Genomic DNA, 20,166 nt, shown 5'->3' with positions numbered 1-20,166 from the left:
TAGGTGGAAAGGTTTATTCTTCAGGAAACTCGAGTTTTACATCCCTAAATGAACTGTCTGGGAGTGGTTCATTTGGCGTTAAAAGGAGAAAATAACTGGAAAGGGAAAATTTCAAAGCTGTAATTGCTTCTTTCAAATTCCATTTTGCCAGTCAGTTCCAAAATTTTTCAGGCACGCAAAGTAATACATCTACATTATTGCTTTACAAATTGTAGTTCATATATATTTGCGGTAGACTTTATTTTGAGGAGCAGATGGAAAAGGGCTAAAGACAAGAGATTATTATTTTACATTATTTGTTTATAATCAACACTATGATTATTATAAACAAATTTATAATCCCAGTATTTGTTCATTAGAGAAAGGGCAAGATTAAGATAATTCGTATTGGAATCGTTTCCATTAATCCATGAGAAGATTTCCTATACAATGAAGTGTATATAGCAAAATCAAACATGAAAACATGCTTGAAATCATCTTTGAATAAGCACGGAACATCATAATGCTTTCTTTAAGATTTAAATTATCGGCTTAGTATAGGTCGGCGAATGTGGCGTGTGCGTCCACGGAGCATCTCGTAGAAGGTCGCAAGAATTATAGCATATCAATGCCGTGTGTGGGCAAGAGGGTAAGAATTAAGGAAGAATCTGTTGACATGTTTATTTATTTGTTAAACAGCTGAAGGTTGTAGTCATCGGAGAAAGAGTGTGGGAGACTGTTTCGCTTTTTTAAGAACAGAAGTAGGTAGAATAAAAGAAGTGAAAGAGAAATTAGTTCTCTAAGTTTGTAGCTGGAGTGTAAATGGGAGTTGACCAGCAGCTATGATTGTTCTCATGGTTTTGGAAGAAAGTAGGGAAAAGTAGCAGCTAGATCAGCAGTGCATTGTCCATGAAAGCACACGTAGAAGCACGAAACATAACTGACCATCTATGGGAGAGGGAATGGAGTTGATCTGTGAGAGATGGATCATCAGTTAACCGGATCGTCCGCTTCTGGATAGCATTAAGCAGTTTTAGAGATAATTTCAGTGTCCAACCTCAAATGCGTGAAGTATTCCATAGTTTGGCGGATTTATACAGTGTTAGCAATTGCAGAGGTGAGAAGTAGTGCCTTGAATAGAAAAGTTCACGAAGTCTTTTGGTGCTGCAAAAGCTATGACTGAGATGTGTTTGTGTCCGGAAAGAATGGAAGTTTCGCTAGTTATATTTCAACTTGATCAAAAAAAAAAGATAGAAAAGAAATTATACTAAGTTACCTGTTGTCGAAAATTAATGTCAAAAATTATGGAGAAGTTTGAAAAAAAGTTCATTTTTTATCAGCACTATCCTACAACTTGAAGCACAACATGGAACATCAGTGATTCCAGTTAAAACAAATGAATTAGTGAATGCATAATGTAACGAAGAGTTACATTATGCATTCATTTAAATGTATATCATTTACATCGTAATGTACGTTTTAGAATTTACTTTACAAAGTGTAGTGCATGTACGAGTATATTTCTGCTCGACTTTATTTTGAGAGGAAGATGAAAATAGCTTTGGAGAAGAGACAAAGTGCGAATATATTTTGCATTTCATGATGACGAATAGGCCTATGAAAATGGTGTTTGAATTTACAGTACTAAGTCCCCCCCCCCAAAAAAAACGTTCTAAGTTCGATTCTAACTTATTGGAAGAATTCTAAGTCTTTTAAGGATTTTTCTAAGCCTTTCCTCGACTAGTTCCCGAACAAGTCTGACACAAGCAAGTATATTTTTCTCCCAGAAATTCCAGAATTTCAACCCTCAACTCAACAAAATTCACCGTAGAGCTTACTATTTCAAACAATAATATACTGGTATAGTGCTAGGGTTAGGGACGAGATGGCAGTAGCGGTTTGTCACTCTCTTTCCCGGATGCAGCATAGAATGATTGATAGTCTTGGGCCAGCTACTTATGACGAGATAAAGGTGGGAGTTTGACGGTCTAGTTTCCAAAAGTTAGTTAAGGCTAAATAGCTTCATCTATTTCCAAATAGTCTCGTCTACTTCCATGGAGAATAAAGGGAGTTAGCAAATTTATTTTTATTTGTAATTACGAATCAACAGGCAGTAAAAGTGAGACGAGGAGAAATGAAGATGACAAATTAGACAATTGCAAATCTGATGAATTCATTGTAAATTGTGAAACAGATGATGATATTCGAAGAAATGTCAAAGTTATGATAAACTCTTTTCATTTAAAAAAATGTCATAATTTCTCTTAGAATAAACACTCAAGAATCAAATGATTACTCCTAAGGCATGTGCGATTATAACCACCTAAACCTGCAAATAATGTTTGGCAGAACTAGCCAACAGTCTTCTCAAAATATTATTTTATTTTCGACTGTTAAACTTCTACTAATTTGCATAAATGGCTTAGAAATTTATTTACGTGCCTTATTATTTTATTCCATTTCTATGCACACATCAATTGCCAGGCATATAAAAACTGACAAGTGGTCCCTAAGTTTATAAATTTAAAACATCATGTATATTCTCTGCAATAGTTCAACCCCCTCCCTCCACTTATTAATCTTGAAGGTTCGTTATAGGTGTTTCTAAATACATCTGCCAGAATCATATTATGGATGTATTTTGTGTAGGGGACAAAAACTTAATTCTTTATCTATGTACAAATAAAATGGTTTAGTTTCAACAATTATTTAAAACAGGAATGTTCAAACCCAGTTTTAAGTTAGGAAAGGTTAAAATTAAATATAAAAATAAAACTCACATCTCATAATTCTTTATATAAAGTAAACATTTTGGTCTTGAGCATCTGATAATTGATTTTTTTTTTACTTGACATTTGTGGATCTCAATTACAGCGAAGGTTCATCCTTGTTTAATTTTAGAGAACAAACGAATCTGTTTGTCATTAAAGCTCTCACAGTTCCCAAGCGTGAGAGATACGGATCTCGATTTTCCCCCAAGGGATAGAGATTACTAGTGCGTGACCAAGCACTATGAGTGAAAAACATGGAGTTATATTAGATTCCGCATCTTCCAGTAAATATATGAAAAAATGTTGAAAGACACCACGTGGTGTTGCTGCTATACAACTATTGCCAAATATAATGCATTATTCATTATTCTTATTTTTAGAGGTACCTGTGGCATAGTATTCTTTAATAATTATTCATTATTCGTTATTATTATTATTATTACTTTATTTACACAATTGAAACACAGAAGGCATTAGCATTTATTTTATTTTATTTTATTTTTTACGAAATAAGTATAATTCACAATTTCATAATTCAAAATTTCATATTGTAGCCATTGTCACGTCTTGGTAGTGTCAGTTTCTACTTCAGTGTCTCGCAAAAACTGGCCATGAAATCTTTTATTTTTCCAGAGTGCAAATCGGATTTCTTTCTACTGCTTTTAGAAGACCTTATGAAATGGCTTGGAGCATCATTTGCTCAATGTTTTGTCGACTTAATTTTTTTAAACCAATGTTTTTCTTCAACTGTTCGTCTCACTCGCAGCAGACTCTGTCCATTCGTTCTTCTTCTTGGTGGAAGCAGCCGTTCAACGTCACTTCGTGAATGTGATGCATGATGCGTAGTCATTGAGTGCCGTGTTTTGTACAACTACTATGCCAGGTGGGTATAGGATCACTGGCATATTATTATTATTAATTACTCAATAATCGGGAATAAAAGACGTTAGCAGATTTATTTCTTTATTATTATTAATAATAATAATATGTTCAGTTAACAGCGTTGACATTCAAAGAGTACAAGAAACATGTAACAACATAATCACATATTTTAATCATCATATCTTAAGATTATCTTTTTTTTTTCTTGTTGTTCTTGTTATTATTTCTCCATATTTCAAGACCTGTCAATTTTATTACAAACAAGTAATGGTATTTATGGATAGTCCATACCGAATTGAATTACACGTCACCGTCAGCAAAGTGAGAATGTAAATTAATTTAATACATTTTGGTAATGCACAAATATTACCTATGCATCTCACCTGCTCAATTTTTTTTTATTTTTGTGAGTACGAAATGTTTAGGGGAAAGTTCCGTATTCTTGATTATTTTTCTATCTTACAGTGTAAATTCGTCAGTATCCTCTAAAAAATGTATGTGTACTGTTTTACTATTTTTTTTTACTTCACCTTTTTTGTGATTACATGGTACATGAACAGTTACAAATTACACCCTTCCCCATAAATTGAGACTAAACACGAGGCAACACCGTGAATATTCAGTCATTCGAGTAATCCTCGATACAGTACTAAGATACAATGAAGGGTAGATTACAATTACAATCTGGGTAAGGAAAGGATTCGTCACGAATGAAGTTGATTTGAACTGAACTCAATAATTTGTATACAAAGTAACTGTTTTAGATCGCTTTCTTGCAAGTCATCTCGTTTTGACGTATGTTATTTATAAAAATCAATTATGTATTCTTATATTTGTGCAGGAATCTTGGAAAGCAAATTTGAATTTTAGGAAAAACTTCAGAAGAGTATTTTTCTCATTAATTAATGCTTCAATTTATAATTTATATTTAAATATGTTTCTCTAAATCATTCAGCAATAATCAATAAAAGAAAAATTAATGTGTTTTGAAATATAAAAATTAATTTGAACTTTAATTAATTTTATTATGAATATCGATATTTTACCAGAAGACTTAAATCTTCTGGTAAAATATTTACTTAACTTTTACCGGAAGACTTAAGTCTTCTGGTAAAAGTTAAGTAAATATTTGTATGACAAAATAATCAAACATTTGTATGAACAAAAATATGTATAACAGTATCATAACATTCTCTCTCCTACAAGTAAAGATTCTTTTGATTAAGCCTGTATTACTTTATTAGCTGTCTTTCCGATATGATTCATGAACTTTTCTTTTACTAATATTTCCGAATCTAAAGGAATTACTTCCCCTTCCCGAATAAAGACAGAGAAGAAAACTAAAACTAAGCGAGAAATCCCTGTCCCCATAGATAATCAAAATTCTATTGTTATTCAGAAACCATATAAATATTTTTAATTCTTTAAATATCATCGCTGTATTAATATTTTATTTTTATTTCTAAGTATTTATTTTATTCATATCAATATTTATTCTTTTGCAAATTTATCAGAAATACCACTAGGTGAATTTTTGTATTTGCGTGAATTTGCAGACGATTTTCTGTTACGAAGTACCCATGATTCACTTGGGAAATGTTAAACAAATCTCTTGCCATTCGTGTGCAATACTGTGTAACGGCAGAGAAGAATAAAAGTATTTATTTGTATGAGTTAATGCGACTTTTATGTATAAATTAATGCCTAGCAATAAATATAAATTTAAGTGTGGGAATAAGTAAACAGTGAACCCTTCAAATATTACGTTCTTTTTTTAAAAAAATGGCTACATATAGCAGGTAAAAGCTTGTTGATATATTTTCATTCTGCATAGCTTACTGATTTATATGACGTTCATTTCACTAGCATTAACATGCATGTCTAATTTGTTGCTACTTTCCTCGAAAGAAATGTAAATAATTATTATAAAAGGCTAAAATGCAGTTTTGATATTTCACTCGTAATTACTGATGTAGATTAAGTCTCTATTAGATTTTAGATTTAAAATAAAAAGTGAAAAGGAGCTTATACATTTTCTAGAAGGAAAGGGTAATGGCAATTATTAAATTTATAGTATTTACTTGCAGTAGTAGTTCAATGAAGCTACTACGTTATTGGAGTTGTCTAATCATTAGTTTCGCTACGTCAAAGAATAGAGAATTCAAAATTCCCTCTCCTACAGACTACACGTGCTGCCAAGCCGGTTAAATGAATAGCCGAAGTAACAACGCGGATGCTTCTGCAGTTCGACACGTGCTATTCGGGAAGTCAAGATGCTGCGGGATCGTCATCACTTTAGATTTTCAGCCGACCAGTGAAACACTCCTTCCTACCTATGTGGGATATACAGGGGTAGCGTGGGCCCACGTCCATGCATACAAACAAGCCTGAGAAGAACGACGCATGCCTGAAGATGTCGAAGTCCATGGAGTGTTTACGAAAAAGGTGGTGCCCGTCACTCATGAGGTTAGACAGTTGTCATGAACGGGAGTTATCACGTTGCGATTTCTGTGGTGCTGCTGCTGCTGCTGCTATCTGCCGTAGACACAGAAGCGCAGGGTAAGTAATTTTTAGGATTGAAACTAGCGGTAAACTTTTTCAGTTAGTTGGTTCCCTCTAAATAAACAGAAAAACAAACAAAGTTAAATAAACATTATCGTTCTTTAAGTGTCCAAACAAAGTATTGCTGTATCTATTAACTTCGCGCGCGCACGCACGCACACACACACACACACACACACACACACACACACACACACACACACACACACACACACACACACACACACACACACACATATACACAGTAAACACTTGAAAACCTGAACACGCAATATGCTTATCTTAGTATGATGCTGTTTCGCTTAATTTCGCTTAATTATTTTGAATTTTAAGAATATTCTGTTGTAGGTCTCTTAAAAGTATTCTGCTAGATTTTGGCCTAGCAGAATACTTTGTTTTGTCTTAAATCTAACAATTTATATTTTGTTAAACACATTTCTTTCCATATTTTCTCGTTTACTTTCGTTTATTTTCCCACTCTTAAGAAACCCAATAGTGCTCTTTATTTCTCTCCTTTCATTGGGGCACAGAACGGCTTTTGTACTTTATTCCCTTATCTACTTTGGTTTTGTTTGCAGAGGATCTTTAGTATTTACAATCTGAGTATATAGTCTGAGTACAGGTACAAAACATTTAAGAAAAAGGGGACATGCTCTTTTAAGTTTTTAATTTTCTTGACATTTCCCGTTCCTTTGGTTATTCCCAAGGAGTGCAATGTGTTCTGTATATATATTTCTTTGCTTTTTCGTTTTGTTTCTTTAACTGGTTTCAAGCTTATATGAAGTTTGAGCTATACAAGTTTTAAAACGTTTTAACTTGTATCAGTTAAAAGCTGTCACATTTTTGAATATTTACATCTTAAGAAAGACCAAAAATTCTGATATTTGCTTAAAAGAACCTGAAGAAACATCTGAAGACTATAATTACATGAAATAGTAAGGTTTGATTCTAGTCTTCTAGACCAGCACTTCCCAAACTATGGGCCACGGCCCCCTTGGGGACCGTAGGTTTTGTTGAGGGGGGGGGGGGCGTGAAATAATGAAAACAAATTTAAAATCTTTTCAGACTAAGTAGATTTTTTTTATCTTAAAAGAAACGTATTTAATTTTTATTATTTATTATTTCTTTTTTGTTATTTTTTATATTTTAATGGAAAAAAAGCACACATTGGTGGGGGTTCACAAACTGCTTCCTGCGTATTTCGGCCCTTAATAAATATTAGTAAATATATGTTTATTCATATAAGTTTCATTCAAAGCAGAAATCTAAGAATTGCAGTTTCAACTATTTCACATGATATCGACTTTTTGTGTTGCAGTATTGAAACACATACATCACATTAAATTGTTATTAAACTTCTTTTATGTTTTTAATTCTTTCTTTCTTTATTACTAATCGTTTTACGTTTCATGTGGTTGTACTGCAAATGCACAATAACAATATATCTATCTATATAAAAATATGAGATAATGTGCCATGTCAAATGTGTATGTACGATGCTTGTAATATTTGCATTTGAGTTTTGCAATATTCGCTGTGTATGTTTTGTATTGAATATAAATACCATAAATATTATAATAATATATGTCAACATTACAATTTTTTTTCGAGGGATGTGAAATATTTTAATTTTTCCAAAGGGGGGCCCCCCCCTGACATCCAGAAGTTTGGGAAGCACTGTTCTAGACTGTCGATTATAATCTTAATGATCATAATCATTCCTGTACATTCATAGTAGTGCTATAATGTCATATAGAGTTATTGTGTTTCCAGCAACAGCTGAACATACTAAAATTTTTATTAACGACCATTTCAGTGAAATTTCGTAATACAAGTAGGGAGGCTTCCGGGAAGTTGATATTTCTGCTTTATCGTCTCACTTCAACAATTGATACAACTGTTACGGTATACTGTCAATATATGAAAGCAATAATATTGCAATTAGGGTTGCAGACAATCTGCGTTTGCAATAATCACTACAAAGTTTTAAAAAGATAGTGTCAAGGAAATAAAAAAAAATATATTATTTATGTCATTTTAAAAAGCTACTACTTAACTACTAGTTTTTTTTAAATATTTTTTTATGTGTCTCCCATTCACGAAAGAGTTTAAACCTATAATCCACGTACATCGGCAACTTGGGCAAGCTAAGGAATTTTATTATTATTTTATTTATTTATATATTTTGCGTTTTTATTTATTTTTGCATAGTGCGGAAATAGAGACAAAACATGAAACTTTTCAAGCCACTTTAAACCTGTACTAAGCGGAGCAGTAGTCTCACACCGGGAGATGAAATTCATCTCTCATCTAAAGACAGTCACAAACATCCATGCCACGGCGAGATTCGAGCCCACAGCCTGTTTGTTGCAGGTTAGTTGTTGAAATAAAGAATAAGATATATTATTTGCATTATTTTAAATGCTATGAATTTAAATTTATTATTATTATTATTATTATTATTATTATTATTATTATGAATATGAGCTCATGATGATCACAACCATCCCCCCCCCCCTCCCCGCAAGAAATCGATAAACAAACAAGCCTTGAAAGGTACAACACTTTTCTTACATCTGCAATATTATTACCAAATTGAAAGATCAAATTTTGATCCTAATATAGTAGAGTGCACACTTCTTTATTCTATGCCTAATAAATGTCTCCAGTTGCCGATGATTTGGTGTCATATGATTGAATTATGATCACTCTCTTTCATAAAAATACAAAAACATTCTACCACTATATAAAGGAACATCTATCCCTTACGCTAGAATAGTGTAGTTGGATATACGATGCCCAAACCAAGGTGTTTAAGTCGCACTCGTAGATGAATTTAAATATCACGGAAATGAATGGGGGGGGGGAAGGACATCATCATCATCAAGTCTCCATCGTCGCATACCTCCATCTGGGATCTGGCATGCTTTATTAGTTTCTCACTGCCCGAACGATGGAGGCGGTCTCTCCTGTTTGCCGGCATTCAGCGCACACCTTAACCCCCACGGAAAGTGGATGTTCAACATGAGTGAAAGGTGCAACGCTTAATACTTGCTAGACGATGGGTGACGTCACCATAGAGACGTCAAAATACATGAAGAATGAGAGAATAGTATCTCAGATAACAATGGGCCGCACTTTTGCACTTATAGAATTCTAGTACCAAAGGCTCGCAAATGACCTCCAATCCTCTCCTCGCTAAAGAGCAGGTCGGATGCACTCATCCGACGAATCGCAATCCCAGCCATGTAGGACTGCTACGCGTATAGTTCAGACAGCCAAAGGCTTTGTCGAAACCAACTGAGTTAGAAAGGATCGTTATGTGGTACTATAACAGTGGCAAATGTGATAATGTCCATTATTTCTCTTCGCCTTTCACTGTTTTTGCTTTCCTGATCTAATCGTTTGTTTAGAACTAGTTGTGAACAAATATACTCTATATACTCTACAGTACATTCTCAATATACTGTAGAGTATATTGAGAATTTACTTGAAGTACATTCTCAATATACTCTACAGCCTACACTACTGCATAATAAATAAAATAAAAATTAATCAGTTAAATTAAAATTAAAATCTACTAAGAAAGCTGCTTTCTAAAGGCAAACGCAAAAATTAGAAAACTCACTTCATTTTTAAAACCCTGTTTACAACTTCTCTTCGGTTTTATCACACTTATTCAACATCTCTCACACTGAAATGGTTCTGCTGCAACATTGCCTGAACGAAAACACTAATTGTTTTGCAAAGTGCGTCTCATTCTCACTGGATACTAAGTCAAATAGATCTCACTTCGGTCAAAAATGGTGCAGAAATCCATTAACAGAGACCTTTTTCATTAGGGAGAGCTTTTTGCGATAGGTTTTACAATATTACATGTAATACGTTGTAAAATGGTTCAATATACCAGAGGCTAAATTAGCAGAAAATTTCTTTTAATATATTTTTATTTCAAAGTTTTGATTATGAATGCATTCAATATACTTGAGATGATGCCTTCTGTATGGCAAATATGAACTCATCGCCAGACCCCTATTCAACAGTTTCTGACTAAACATTTTTGATATTTGACATGCGTGATGATTATTGGACCATGGCAATCACGTGATCAAAATGCAAATAAGAAGTATTCTGTTTTCAAGATAAAGATTCTCGTACCATTGTCAAATTTCGCTAAACATTTTGGACTTCAACAATATCTTTTTGAATTCAGATACTGTACTCCATTTTTCTAAAGTTTCATATTATATTTGAAAGAGATATCTAGGGATTAATCCATTCCACACAGCGAATTATTATAGTACTGAATTTTTCTAACAATTCGAAGAAGTGTTAGTGAAATTCTTCATTATCCATACACTTTGTACGCGTGGTCTATCAAGACAATTATGATATTTTGTGAATCAGAATAATTTTAAGTAATTAAATATGCTTAAATTCCATTCTTACTATTCCATTATGCTTTGTTTCAGATCTTGAGTGTTGTGATCATGTTCAAGGATCTTGTAGGAGTGCCTGTAGAAATGTAAGTGTTATGCTGTGTATTAAAATAAAATGGTGATTATAAAGCAAGTAAATATATCACATTTTGGAAGGGAAATTTTAAAAAATACTTAGCCAGAGTGTAATTCATTGATAAGAAAGCATGTCAGGAATGTCGTTGCATTATTATAATTAAAACTTTTCAATTCAAATTATAATTTGAATTAAAATATTGTGTGGTCCAGCGGACGTTGTGTCTGCGTCTATGGCGCTGGGCCGCCGGAAGAAAGCCATTCTGTCTTCGAATCTAGTTGCTGATTAGAGAAGCGTTTTCTAACCCTTTCTTGAAGAGCGTTTTTTTTTTCTCCCAGAAACAGTTTTTTTTTTTTTTTTTTTTTGTCCTGTAGGCTCAGGAAAATCGACTACGCTATTTCAGGCAATAAATATAGAGATCACAAGATGGCAGCACTTTTCTGCCATCTCTTCACTGGATACCGTTTATGATTAGTGATAGTATTTGGCCAACTATCTCTGTTTGGCTTCGATCGAGACTGAACTGTACCCTCAGCCTCCAAAAGTCAGATGGAACTAAAACGACCTCGCCTACCCGTTATTTCCTATAGGAGATAGGCGAGGCCATTTTAGGCAATTTTATTTAATCATGATTAATCATAATTAATCATGTCCGCGCTGTTAGCCTAGCAGACATGCGCTTCGCAACCATATGCCTGGGAAAGGAGTGTCCTGGGTTCGATTCTCGTTGCTGACGAAGGACCTTATGAAACTTTCTCAGACATGGCCAAGTTAGTCGGTCGTGGACAGCAGGGTTTTTCTCTCACAGTTTATCTGTGTTTTTTCCTCCCGCAAACTGGCCTCCTGAACATACGCAGCTACAGCCGCAGAATATACCACGAAGCATAGGGCTAGTCACCTTAACCTCGGGACGGATACGAGTATGTAACAGTACAGTATGCCTAACACGTAGAAGAAGAAGAAGATAATTAATCATAAAACATTACTTTAATTTTGCATTTTTCTCTCCTACTTCGAAAACGCAGAGGAGAAAACACATTGCTTCGAGTCCAAGCCTTAAATTATATCTTCTAACTTAATTTCTAACTGTTGATAATCAGTCTCAAGTAGTGTTTGCATTTAAGTACTCATACAGAATGCAAAAATGTAAGGTGAAAGAATTGCTTTTTTTAGCTCATGACTTGAATGATGAATTATTCTATGAAAAAATATATGAAAGTCTGATTGGAAGCAGTGTAAAAGAAGAGCAAGAAAGAGAGAACATTGCCTGCTGCCATGCTATGAGAGAAACAAATTGATGAAGGAAATAATCGAAAATGACTCAATGCATGGGTTGTGCAAAAGGAATGGTGTAAGGTTTGTAGATCTATGGAGTGGATTTGGCGGACAGAAGGACTTACATAATATTGATGAATGGCGCTTATATGGATTCGGAGTTAGGTATCAAGAGAGAGTTTTGTTCACTGAGATTGTGGAAGCACAAAGTCTGGAAAACTAAAGCTGTCAGTGTGGATGTAGGAGCGTGTGTGTGTGTGTGTGTGTGTGTGTGTGTGTGTGTGTGTGTGTGTGTGTGTGTGTGTGTGTGTGTGTGTGCAGACACTTATGAGGAGAATGAGTCGAAAATATAAAAAAAAATGCGGAATCCAGTATCGCAGTCAACAATATCGAATAGGAAAATCAATACAAGATATAAAGGTAGTTAGGGGCTTAAGGGGATGCTAAAGTTTAGAAATGGGGAAAAAGAGGGAGAATTCTTTTTCTGGGTGGAAAGAGACGTTACGACGGGGTTGGGTGGGAGGTGACACTTTTGATGATAGCGGATGAATGGCAGTCAAAACGAGTTGGAGACAGGCGTGTAGATGGCAGCTCATTTGAGACAGTCTAGTATCAGCTTGAGGCAAATAAGACAAAAGACTGCTATGACGAGGGAAAACGGATGCTTTCGAAGATCTACGTCAACAAATTAGCACTAGTGCGGGTCCAGTAATTATTATGGACACTTCAACTATGGAGGCATAGATTGGAAGGAAGAGAGAGAGACCATATGACAGCAAGGCTATGGAAGTTATACAGTAATTGAGAATTAATTATTTGAAGCAGTCTGTAATGGAGGGGGGTACTCTAGTATGAGAATGTTGAATCCGATCATAGGATTAGAAGATCTGTCCATTACCAAGCCACACAGCCTCCGAATCAGGAGAAAGTAGTCATGTGGTCTTGAATTTGAAGCTTGCAAAACGTGGAATTTTCATTTAAGAAAAAGTATATGCATTCAGGTAGAAGTTAGATGTATGAGTAGTGTCATTAAACAGGAGCTCAATAAAAAAAATGTTGTAGAGGGTATATAAGAAGAAAGATGATTATCAAACTCATTAAGTACAAGGCCCTGGAAATGTTGACCAGCTTAGAAAGGCAAAATCAGATTATGAGAAGAAATTAGCCAAGCAGGAAAAAGGAAATCCCAAAGAGTTCTTTCGCTGTATTGCAAGTAAAAGGAAGAATTACTATGAAAGGATAATTTTAATAAGTGCTGATGGTAGAGATGACAGAATCAGACGAAGTAGTTGAATTACTGGGTTTTCATTTTGCAAAGATAAATCATCGAAATGAGGATAATGATGTGACAGGAACTGATGTGAGAATAGAGGTTGATGAATTAGATGTATTTACGATATTGCAGAATCTCAATGAAATGTTGCCATAGGATTAGATGGGATATCTGTTTGCTCCTTCTTAACGAGAATGTCAAAAACACTGGAAATCTTTTTTTCACTTGGCAGTTTAAGTTAAGTCTCAGCTCTAGAAAAGTTCCAAAGTAGTCTGTGTAGGGTTAAATAATTCCTTTGCATGAAGGAGGCTTTAAGACGGCAATAGCAAATTATAGAGCAATCAGTATCTCAAGAGAGATGGTACGATATAAAACAGTTGGTGAAAGACAGAATTCAGAAATCCGGGGATATAATATGATATGATACTCTATGGGTTAAGAAGGAGCAGTCACGCCTTAGAAATTTACTAACTTTTAATAATAGGGTGAAAACGCATTTAGATAAAGGGAATGACTACCCAATGATACTTCTAGATTTTTCAAACAGCATTTGATGGGATACCACGTTGAACCCTATTACGCAAATTGGAACGAATTGAAAAGGATATAAAACTAGTGTTATGGATACGAGGGTGGGTGATGGACAGATACCCAAAAGTAGTGCAGTACGAGGGTGGTCTGAATAGTTCTCGGCCTAACAATGAAGAAACGAATTTATAATTTCAAAATTATTTTTATTTTTCAACATAATCTCCCTTAAGACTAATACATTTATTCCATCGATGCTCCAGCACCATTATCCCGTCCCTGTAGTGGTTCTCAGTAAGATCTGCAAAATATCCCGCTACAGCTTTAGCGGGGTATTTTGCATATCTTGTAATCACCTCTTAATTCGAAGAAAAATGCTGACCAGCGAGGAAGAATTTTAGTTTTGAGAAGAGATAGAAGTCAGAGGGAACCAAATCTGGGGAAGAGCATGGATGTTCCAACAATTCATAGTGCAGATCCCTTAATTTTCCCATTGCCAAAACACTTTTCTGGGCAGGTGCATTGTCCAGATGAAAGATGATTTTTTTCTTCTGCAAACCGGGTCCTTTCTCGCGACGTTTTTCGTCTAGTCTGGTTAAAAGATCGGAATAATATCCCCAGGTTATTGTTTTACCCTTTTCAAGATAATTAATAAACAAATGAATGCATCCTAAAACACCGATGCCATGACTTTACTACTGATGGATCCGACTTTGTCTTCTTTGGCGCTGAGCTTTTTTATTTGCAATTCTTCATGCAAAATATATCTTACACGTTCTTTAGAAATGCCTAAAGTATCAGCAATTTCACGCACTTTGACTCGCCGGTCATTCAATACACCATATCGTGCACTTGATGAATGATTTCTGGTGTTGTTACACTTTTTGGACGTCCTTCACGTGGATCATATTCAAGGCTGGTACGGCCACGTTTAAACTTGGCAGCCCATTTCTTAATTGTCGACAACGAAGCAGAAGCGTACCCATAAACTTTTATGAACTTCGAATTAATTTAATTTCGCGTTAAACCTTCTTTTACCAAAGAATTTTATAACCGCACGATACTCAATTTTATCCATTTCAAGGGATACGGACAACACTTTTGCTTCAGACAGATGTATAAAACAAACTACTTGATAAAATGACTTACAATTTCACAAGGATTCTTATGAGAGATGTACCAACTTACAAAAACAATCTCTTGTTGATAGTTTTGCCATCTATGGTTGAGGCCAAGAAGTTTTCATACCATCCCCATATATGGATGAACAGAATCCGGGAGAAAGCAAGTGCATAGTGATGTGACGCAAGGCTCTGTCCCTGGACCACTAGTGTTAATTTGTATATAAACCATGTAAGAAATTATGTGAAGGGAAATATTAAATTGCTTGCTGATTATGCAAAATTATGTGGGTAGTAGTTAATCATCCTTGATTACTAAGGTTGCCAAGGCAGCTCACAGAGTTACTAAAGTATTGAAGGAAACACTAAGAAGCAGAAGTAAGGAAGTTATCACTCCTCATGTCTGGTTACTTGGATTTCTTGGGAATGAGAAAGTATCGAGGAGATTCTGAGGCTGGTTACCAAGATGGTAAGTGATCTGTGGAATGTTCCCTAATGATGACGGATTGTGGGTTACAAAAGCTGGTTGATTAGCGACAGAAACACAGATAAAATATCATAGAAACATTTAAATTCCTAAAAGGATTTATAGGGCAGGTGCAGGGGAAATATTTTAGCACTTTTTTTCCCTATTACTGCAGGTGTTACTCGGGGTGTCTGTTATTTCTCCCTTCATCTTCTCATATTCATAAACGAATCTTTCTCACTGACCTGAAACTCCATCCAGAGTTTTGATGATGATAGAACTTTCCATTTCCCTACTCATAAGACAATCCACACAGTACTGAAATATTTCGGGCCTCAAGACCATCTACAATCATTGCTCTAAACTCTGATCAACATATCATCCTTCAATGGGGGTTATAATGATCTAGTCACCTTCAATACATTCACAACATAATTTGGGAAGGTTTTTCAGAGAAATGTTGCTCCTCTCACGTTCGGATCCATCCCCTAAATGGGAGAGCAGTGCCAGAAACCTGTTTGAAAATTCTTGATGCTGTTCAGAAGAAGGCAATTTCACTAACTGATGAGCACTCTCTCACGAATTCTCTACGACTCTCAGAGAATGTCTCCGAGACCGTCTCCACATTGTCTCTTTTACAGATATTTCTATAGGTGCTGTTCAGCAAAACTGGCTTTGCTTCCATTTCTGTCAACCTTACAATAACAGAAGCAATAACTGCCCACTATTTTTACAGTTGACCTGCTGACTCATCTAACATGATCATCATTAAGTCCATCTACCTCTGTTCTGTGGAACAATCTTCCCCATGAAGTATTCCAAAGGGACAACAACCTTCTCTTCGAAACGAATATCAACAAAACCTCCTCATCATCAAAACAGATATCAACAGATTGCTTTCCTCTTGACTCTGTCCACATACGGACTTGATTTGCTGCGGGCTTTGCGGCATCTTGTGTGAGTGATATCTATCCTCTCATGGAAGTGATTATTTCAAAATTTCAGGACTAGATTTGAAACATTGAGTAAGTAGATTTGTTCTTTAGCCAATGTGGGAAATTGCAAATAGTATATATCAACGAACTCTGTCTAGTATTTGAATCACTTTAATTATTGTTCAAACATGACTGCCTTTTCCCTATTTATTAACAATTAAATAATTTAAATGCAGTATTATATTTACTGAAAAAAAATCGGAATTGGTCAACAAATCCCAGTTTGAATGAAGTAATATAAATTCTACTACCAGGTTATATAGGAGAGGGTACACTTTTTTGGTTGCTCCAAACCTTTCCGGGTACAATAAAGCCCATATCATCATAGTTGAGCAAACGAACGAAATTATGATGTCATTTTACGTTCTTTATATAAATTCCCGCCCATGAATGGCTGTAAACTATAATAATAATAATAATAATAATAATAATAATAATATTTTATTTATTTATTTATTTTTATTTTTTAATTTTTTTATGGTTTATTATCTCTCAAATAATTACATGAATATACTAATATTTAGGCAACAATGCATCTTTTTCTTGCAAAATGGTTCAGTAAGAATTATAATTACTCTTAATATCATTATCATCTGCAGAATTTTTCATTGACACAAGAGTAAAAAGTGTGTATTATTACCATTAATAATAATCATAGTAATCGTGTTTATTATTAATGACCCACAAGTTAAACAATATTACTTATGTTGCAGTTTACATATTGATAATTTTTTTAAATTTAAATTGTAAATTAAATATATAACTGAAGTATTACTATCACATTTTCTGTTTACTACTAGAATTCATTACAGAATGTTAAGTGAATAATGTTAGATAAATACTACTACTGGGATATAACTCAGCTGCACCCTCGAAGCTTTGTAATTAGCTTATCTGAGGGTGATACTGTTTATATATACATATATTTGTTATTGATTTGGTTGCTGTGTTGGAAGTAGGCAGATCTTTGAGAGGTCAAACGAATGATCTGAAAGGTCGGATCAAAGTGAAATTGCCGATATATCCTGTGTTATTGCATCTGTCTTGATGGTTCACGTTCTTTTTTTATTGTGGGCTTCTTTTTGAACTATTTAGGAGGCTTTTTTCTTCACAGTGGCAGCCTTTCTATGTCTTCTGTGCTTTTAATTTGTATCGGCTTTGAAGTTTGTGACTTCCTTATGAATATCTTGGCATCTCTGGTCCACAAAAATTGGTAATTTTTTTCCATTTTTGCTTTTCTTGTTTGGTACAACAGATTCTGGTTGAATGGTGTTAAATATTCGGATAGGAAGATTGGTGTATTGTCTTGCTGTGCGTTCAAGTCCTTGGCAACTGGTTTTTTCTGCCTGCTGGCTTTTATGAGATTGTCTCTTGTGGACTTGCTCTTAAGACGAATTATGACTGGTGCAGGTCGTGGGAAGCCTTGGTTTTTGCTCTTCCTAGGAATCCGATTTACGGTCTGAATGTCGTTAAGCTGTAGGGGAATATCAATTATATGGCCTAATTTTAAAACCACGTCTCTGAGGTTTTCTGTAGGTGCAGTTTCAGGAAGACCGTTTATGACAAGATCTTTTTTATTAGATATGTGAAGAGCCAAAGACTTCAATTCAGATCTTTTTTATTTTGTTGCTGATTTAAACGTTCGTATTGTAGTTTTAGAGAATGAAGTTCTTGACGGAGTTCGGATGTCTCTTTCATCAAATTGTGTTGCCTGTCTTTTAGTGCGTTAATGCTCATTTTAATGTCTTTTACCGTTTGCAACACTTCTATAACTGCTAAATTATTATGTTTTACCAAATCTTCATATTCACTAGATTTTTTTGTTATTTGTTCGTTCTGTTTCTTAAAGAGCTCTTACCCAAGATCTACTAAGCTGGCTTTTATAGTCACTAGACCGTTTTCTATTAGTATACTTAAAGAGTTTAATTATAGGACTCACCTGCGTTTTTTTGTCTGTTCAGTTCGTCATCTGATTTTGCCTCCGGTATAATCTGCTGCAATAGGTGGCTGCCTTACGTGCGTTTCTTTGTTCCTCATGCAGATTACACACTTCCATTCCTCACGTGTTACATCGGGTTCATATTTATGTTGCCCGGTTGTTTCTGAAAAGCCGGCACATTTTAAGTGTAGAATCTTACTGCATTTCGTACAAGCAATAATAATAATAGCATTTCGTACAATAATAATAATAATAATAATAATAATAATAATAATAATAATAATAATAATAATAATAATAATAATAATAATAATAATATTATTATTATTATTATTATTATTATTATTATTACGGGCGACTCCAGAGAGTCCTTAGAGACTCATCGAGGGAGGCCCTAAACATCATGTCCACACAACTATACGACATTTCCACAGTATCTATCATACCTTGCCTTGAACTAACTCACCGTCATAGCACCCACAACAGACTCTGGCAGCTTATTCCACTCATTTACCACTCTAAAAGTAAAGAACCCAGCTCTAACACCCCTTTTATGAGATGCTAACCACACTCTTGCCCAGCTTCCACAAGTTCCCCTAGTTCTCCCACCGCCAGTCCTGATCTTAAAAATATCCTCTGAATTAATCCTATAGAAACCCTTTAGCAAATTGAATGTCTCAATCATATCTCCCCTTTTCTGCCTATCAACTAATTTCTGCAACATACAAATCTTCAACCTGTTCTCATATGGTTCATTCCATAGACCCGCTATCATCTTAGTCACTCACCTCTGGATCCTCTCCACCTCCTCCCCATCAAGAAGGAACCTAGGTGACCAAATCTGGGCACAGTAGTCGAGATGAGGTCATATCAAGACTCGGTACAGAGGTACAATAACTTGCTTGTCTCTGCTCGTCAAGGTATTTTTAAACAACCAAGTGAGTTGATGAGCTGATTTAGCTACTTTTGCAATGTGCCCCCTAAACTTCATCTCCCTATCCACCAACACTCCCAAGTCCCTGTCCTCATCAATCTCCTGGAGTACAGTTCCACCAATGTGGTATACTGCTGCTAATCTTTTCACCCCAAAATGCATAACCTTACATTTTGTCACATTAAATTGACATCCATTCTCCTTAGCCCAGAACTCCAATCTATCCAAGTCATCCTGCAAGATTTTGACATCTTCTGCATTCACTATCGCCCTACCCAACTTTGCATCATCAGAGAACAAATGAACTGTTCCTCTTAGATCCTTCCCTATATCGTTAATGAACAAATTAAACAGCAGTGGTCCAAGAACAGAACCTTGCGGCACACCACTAGTCACAGGCGTTTTTTGGACTCTACTCCTGAATAAACTACTTTCTGATATCTCTCCATCAACCACCCACCTATCCACCTCACCAACCCTATATCCATTCCCATATGTTGTAGTTTACGGATTAGAATTCCATGTGGTATCCTGTCAAATGCCTTAGCAAGGTACAGCAGTATCACTGTAAACCCATTACCCTTATCCAGTTTGGCCGTCACCGTGTTATAAAACTCGAACAAGTTACTGGGGCATGATCTACCCGTCACAAAGCCATGCTGTTCCCCGTAGAGTATCTCATTTTCATCAATCCATTCCTGTATTTTTCCCTTGACTACTTTCTCCAAGACCTTGACAACGACTCCTGATATGCTGATCGGTCAGTAATTTGCAACCATAGTCTTGGATCCTGCTTTATGCAGTGGAACTATTTTCCCCTCTTTCCACACCTTCGGGACCAAACCAGACCCGAGACTCAGATTAAACAACATGGTCAAGGGCACTGATAATTCCTTAGCCGCTTCACGCAAGACTCGTGCGGTATA

General features: G+C 35.2%; 1 protein-coding gene across 2 annotated transcripts in view; it reads left to right on the top strand.

The window, feature by feature from the left end:
• The first annotated feature begins 6,005 nt into the window (after window positions 1–6,005).
• LOC150099965 (reversion-inducing cysteine-rich protein with Kazal motifs-like) overlaps window positions 6,006–20,166 on the top strand; it is a 364,445-nt gene continuing 350,284 nt past the window's right edge. Inside the window, exons 1-2 of one of the 2 annotated variants that reach the window (XM_090402524.1) lie at window positions 6,006–6,191; window positions 10,667–10,719. In XM_090402524.1, coding sequence (XP_090258650.1) covers window positions 6,113–6,191; window positions 10,667–10,719 — 132 coding nt within the window. In that variant the 5' untranslated portion in view covers window positions 6,006–6,112. The remainder of the gene's footprint in view (window positions 6,192–10,666; window positions 10,720–20,166) is intronic. The other variant, XM_090402523.1, reaches the window with a different exon arrangement.

The sequence above is a fragment of the Typopeltis vanoorti genome, chromosome 13, assembly GCF_054136105.1.
Source record: "Typopeltis vanoorti isolate ZY-2024b chromosome 13, IOZ_Tvanoo_1.0, whole genome shotgun sequence".
NCBI lineage: Eukaryota > Metazoa > Arthropoda > Arachnida > Uropygi > Thelyphonidae > Typopeltis > Typopeltis vanoorti.
Note: the sequence above shows the minus strand (reverse complement) of the source record. Positions and strands in the feature narration are given on the sequence as shown.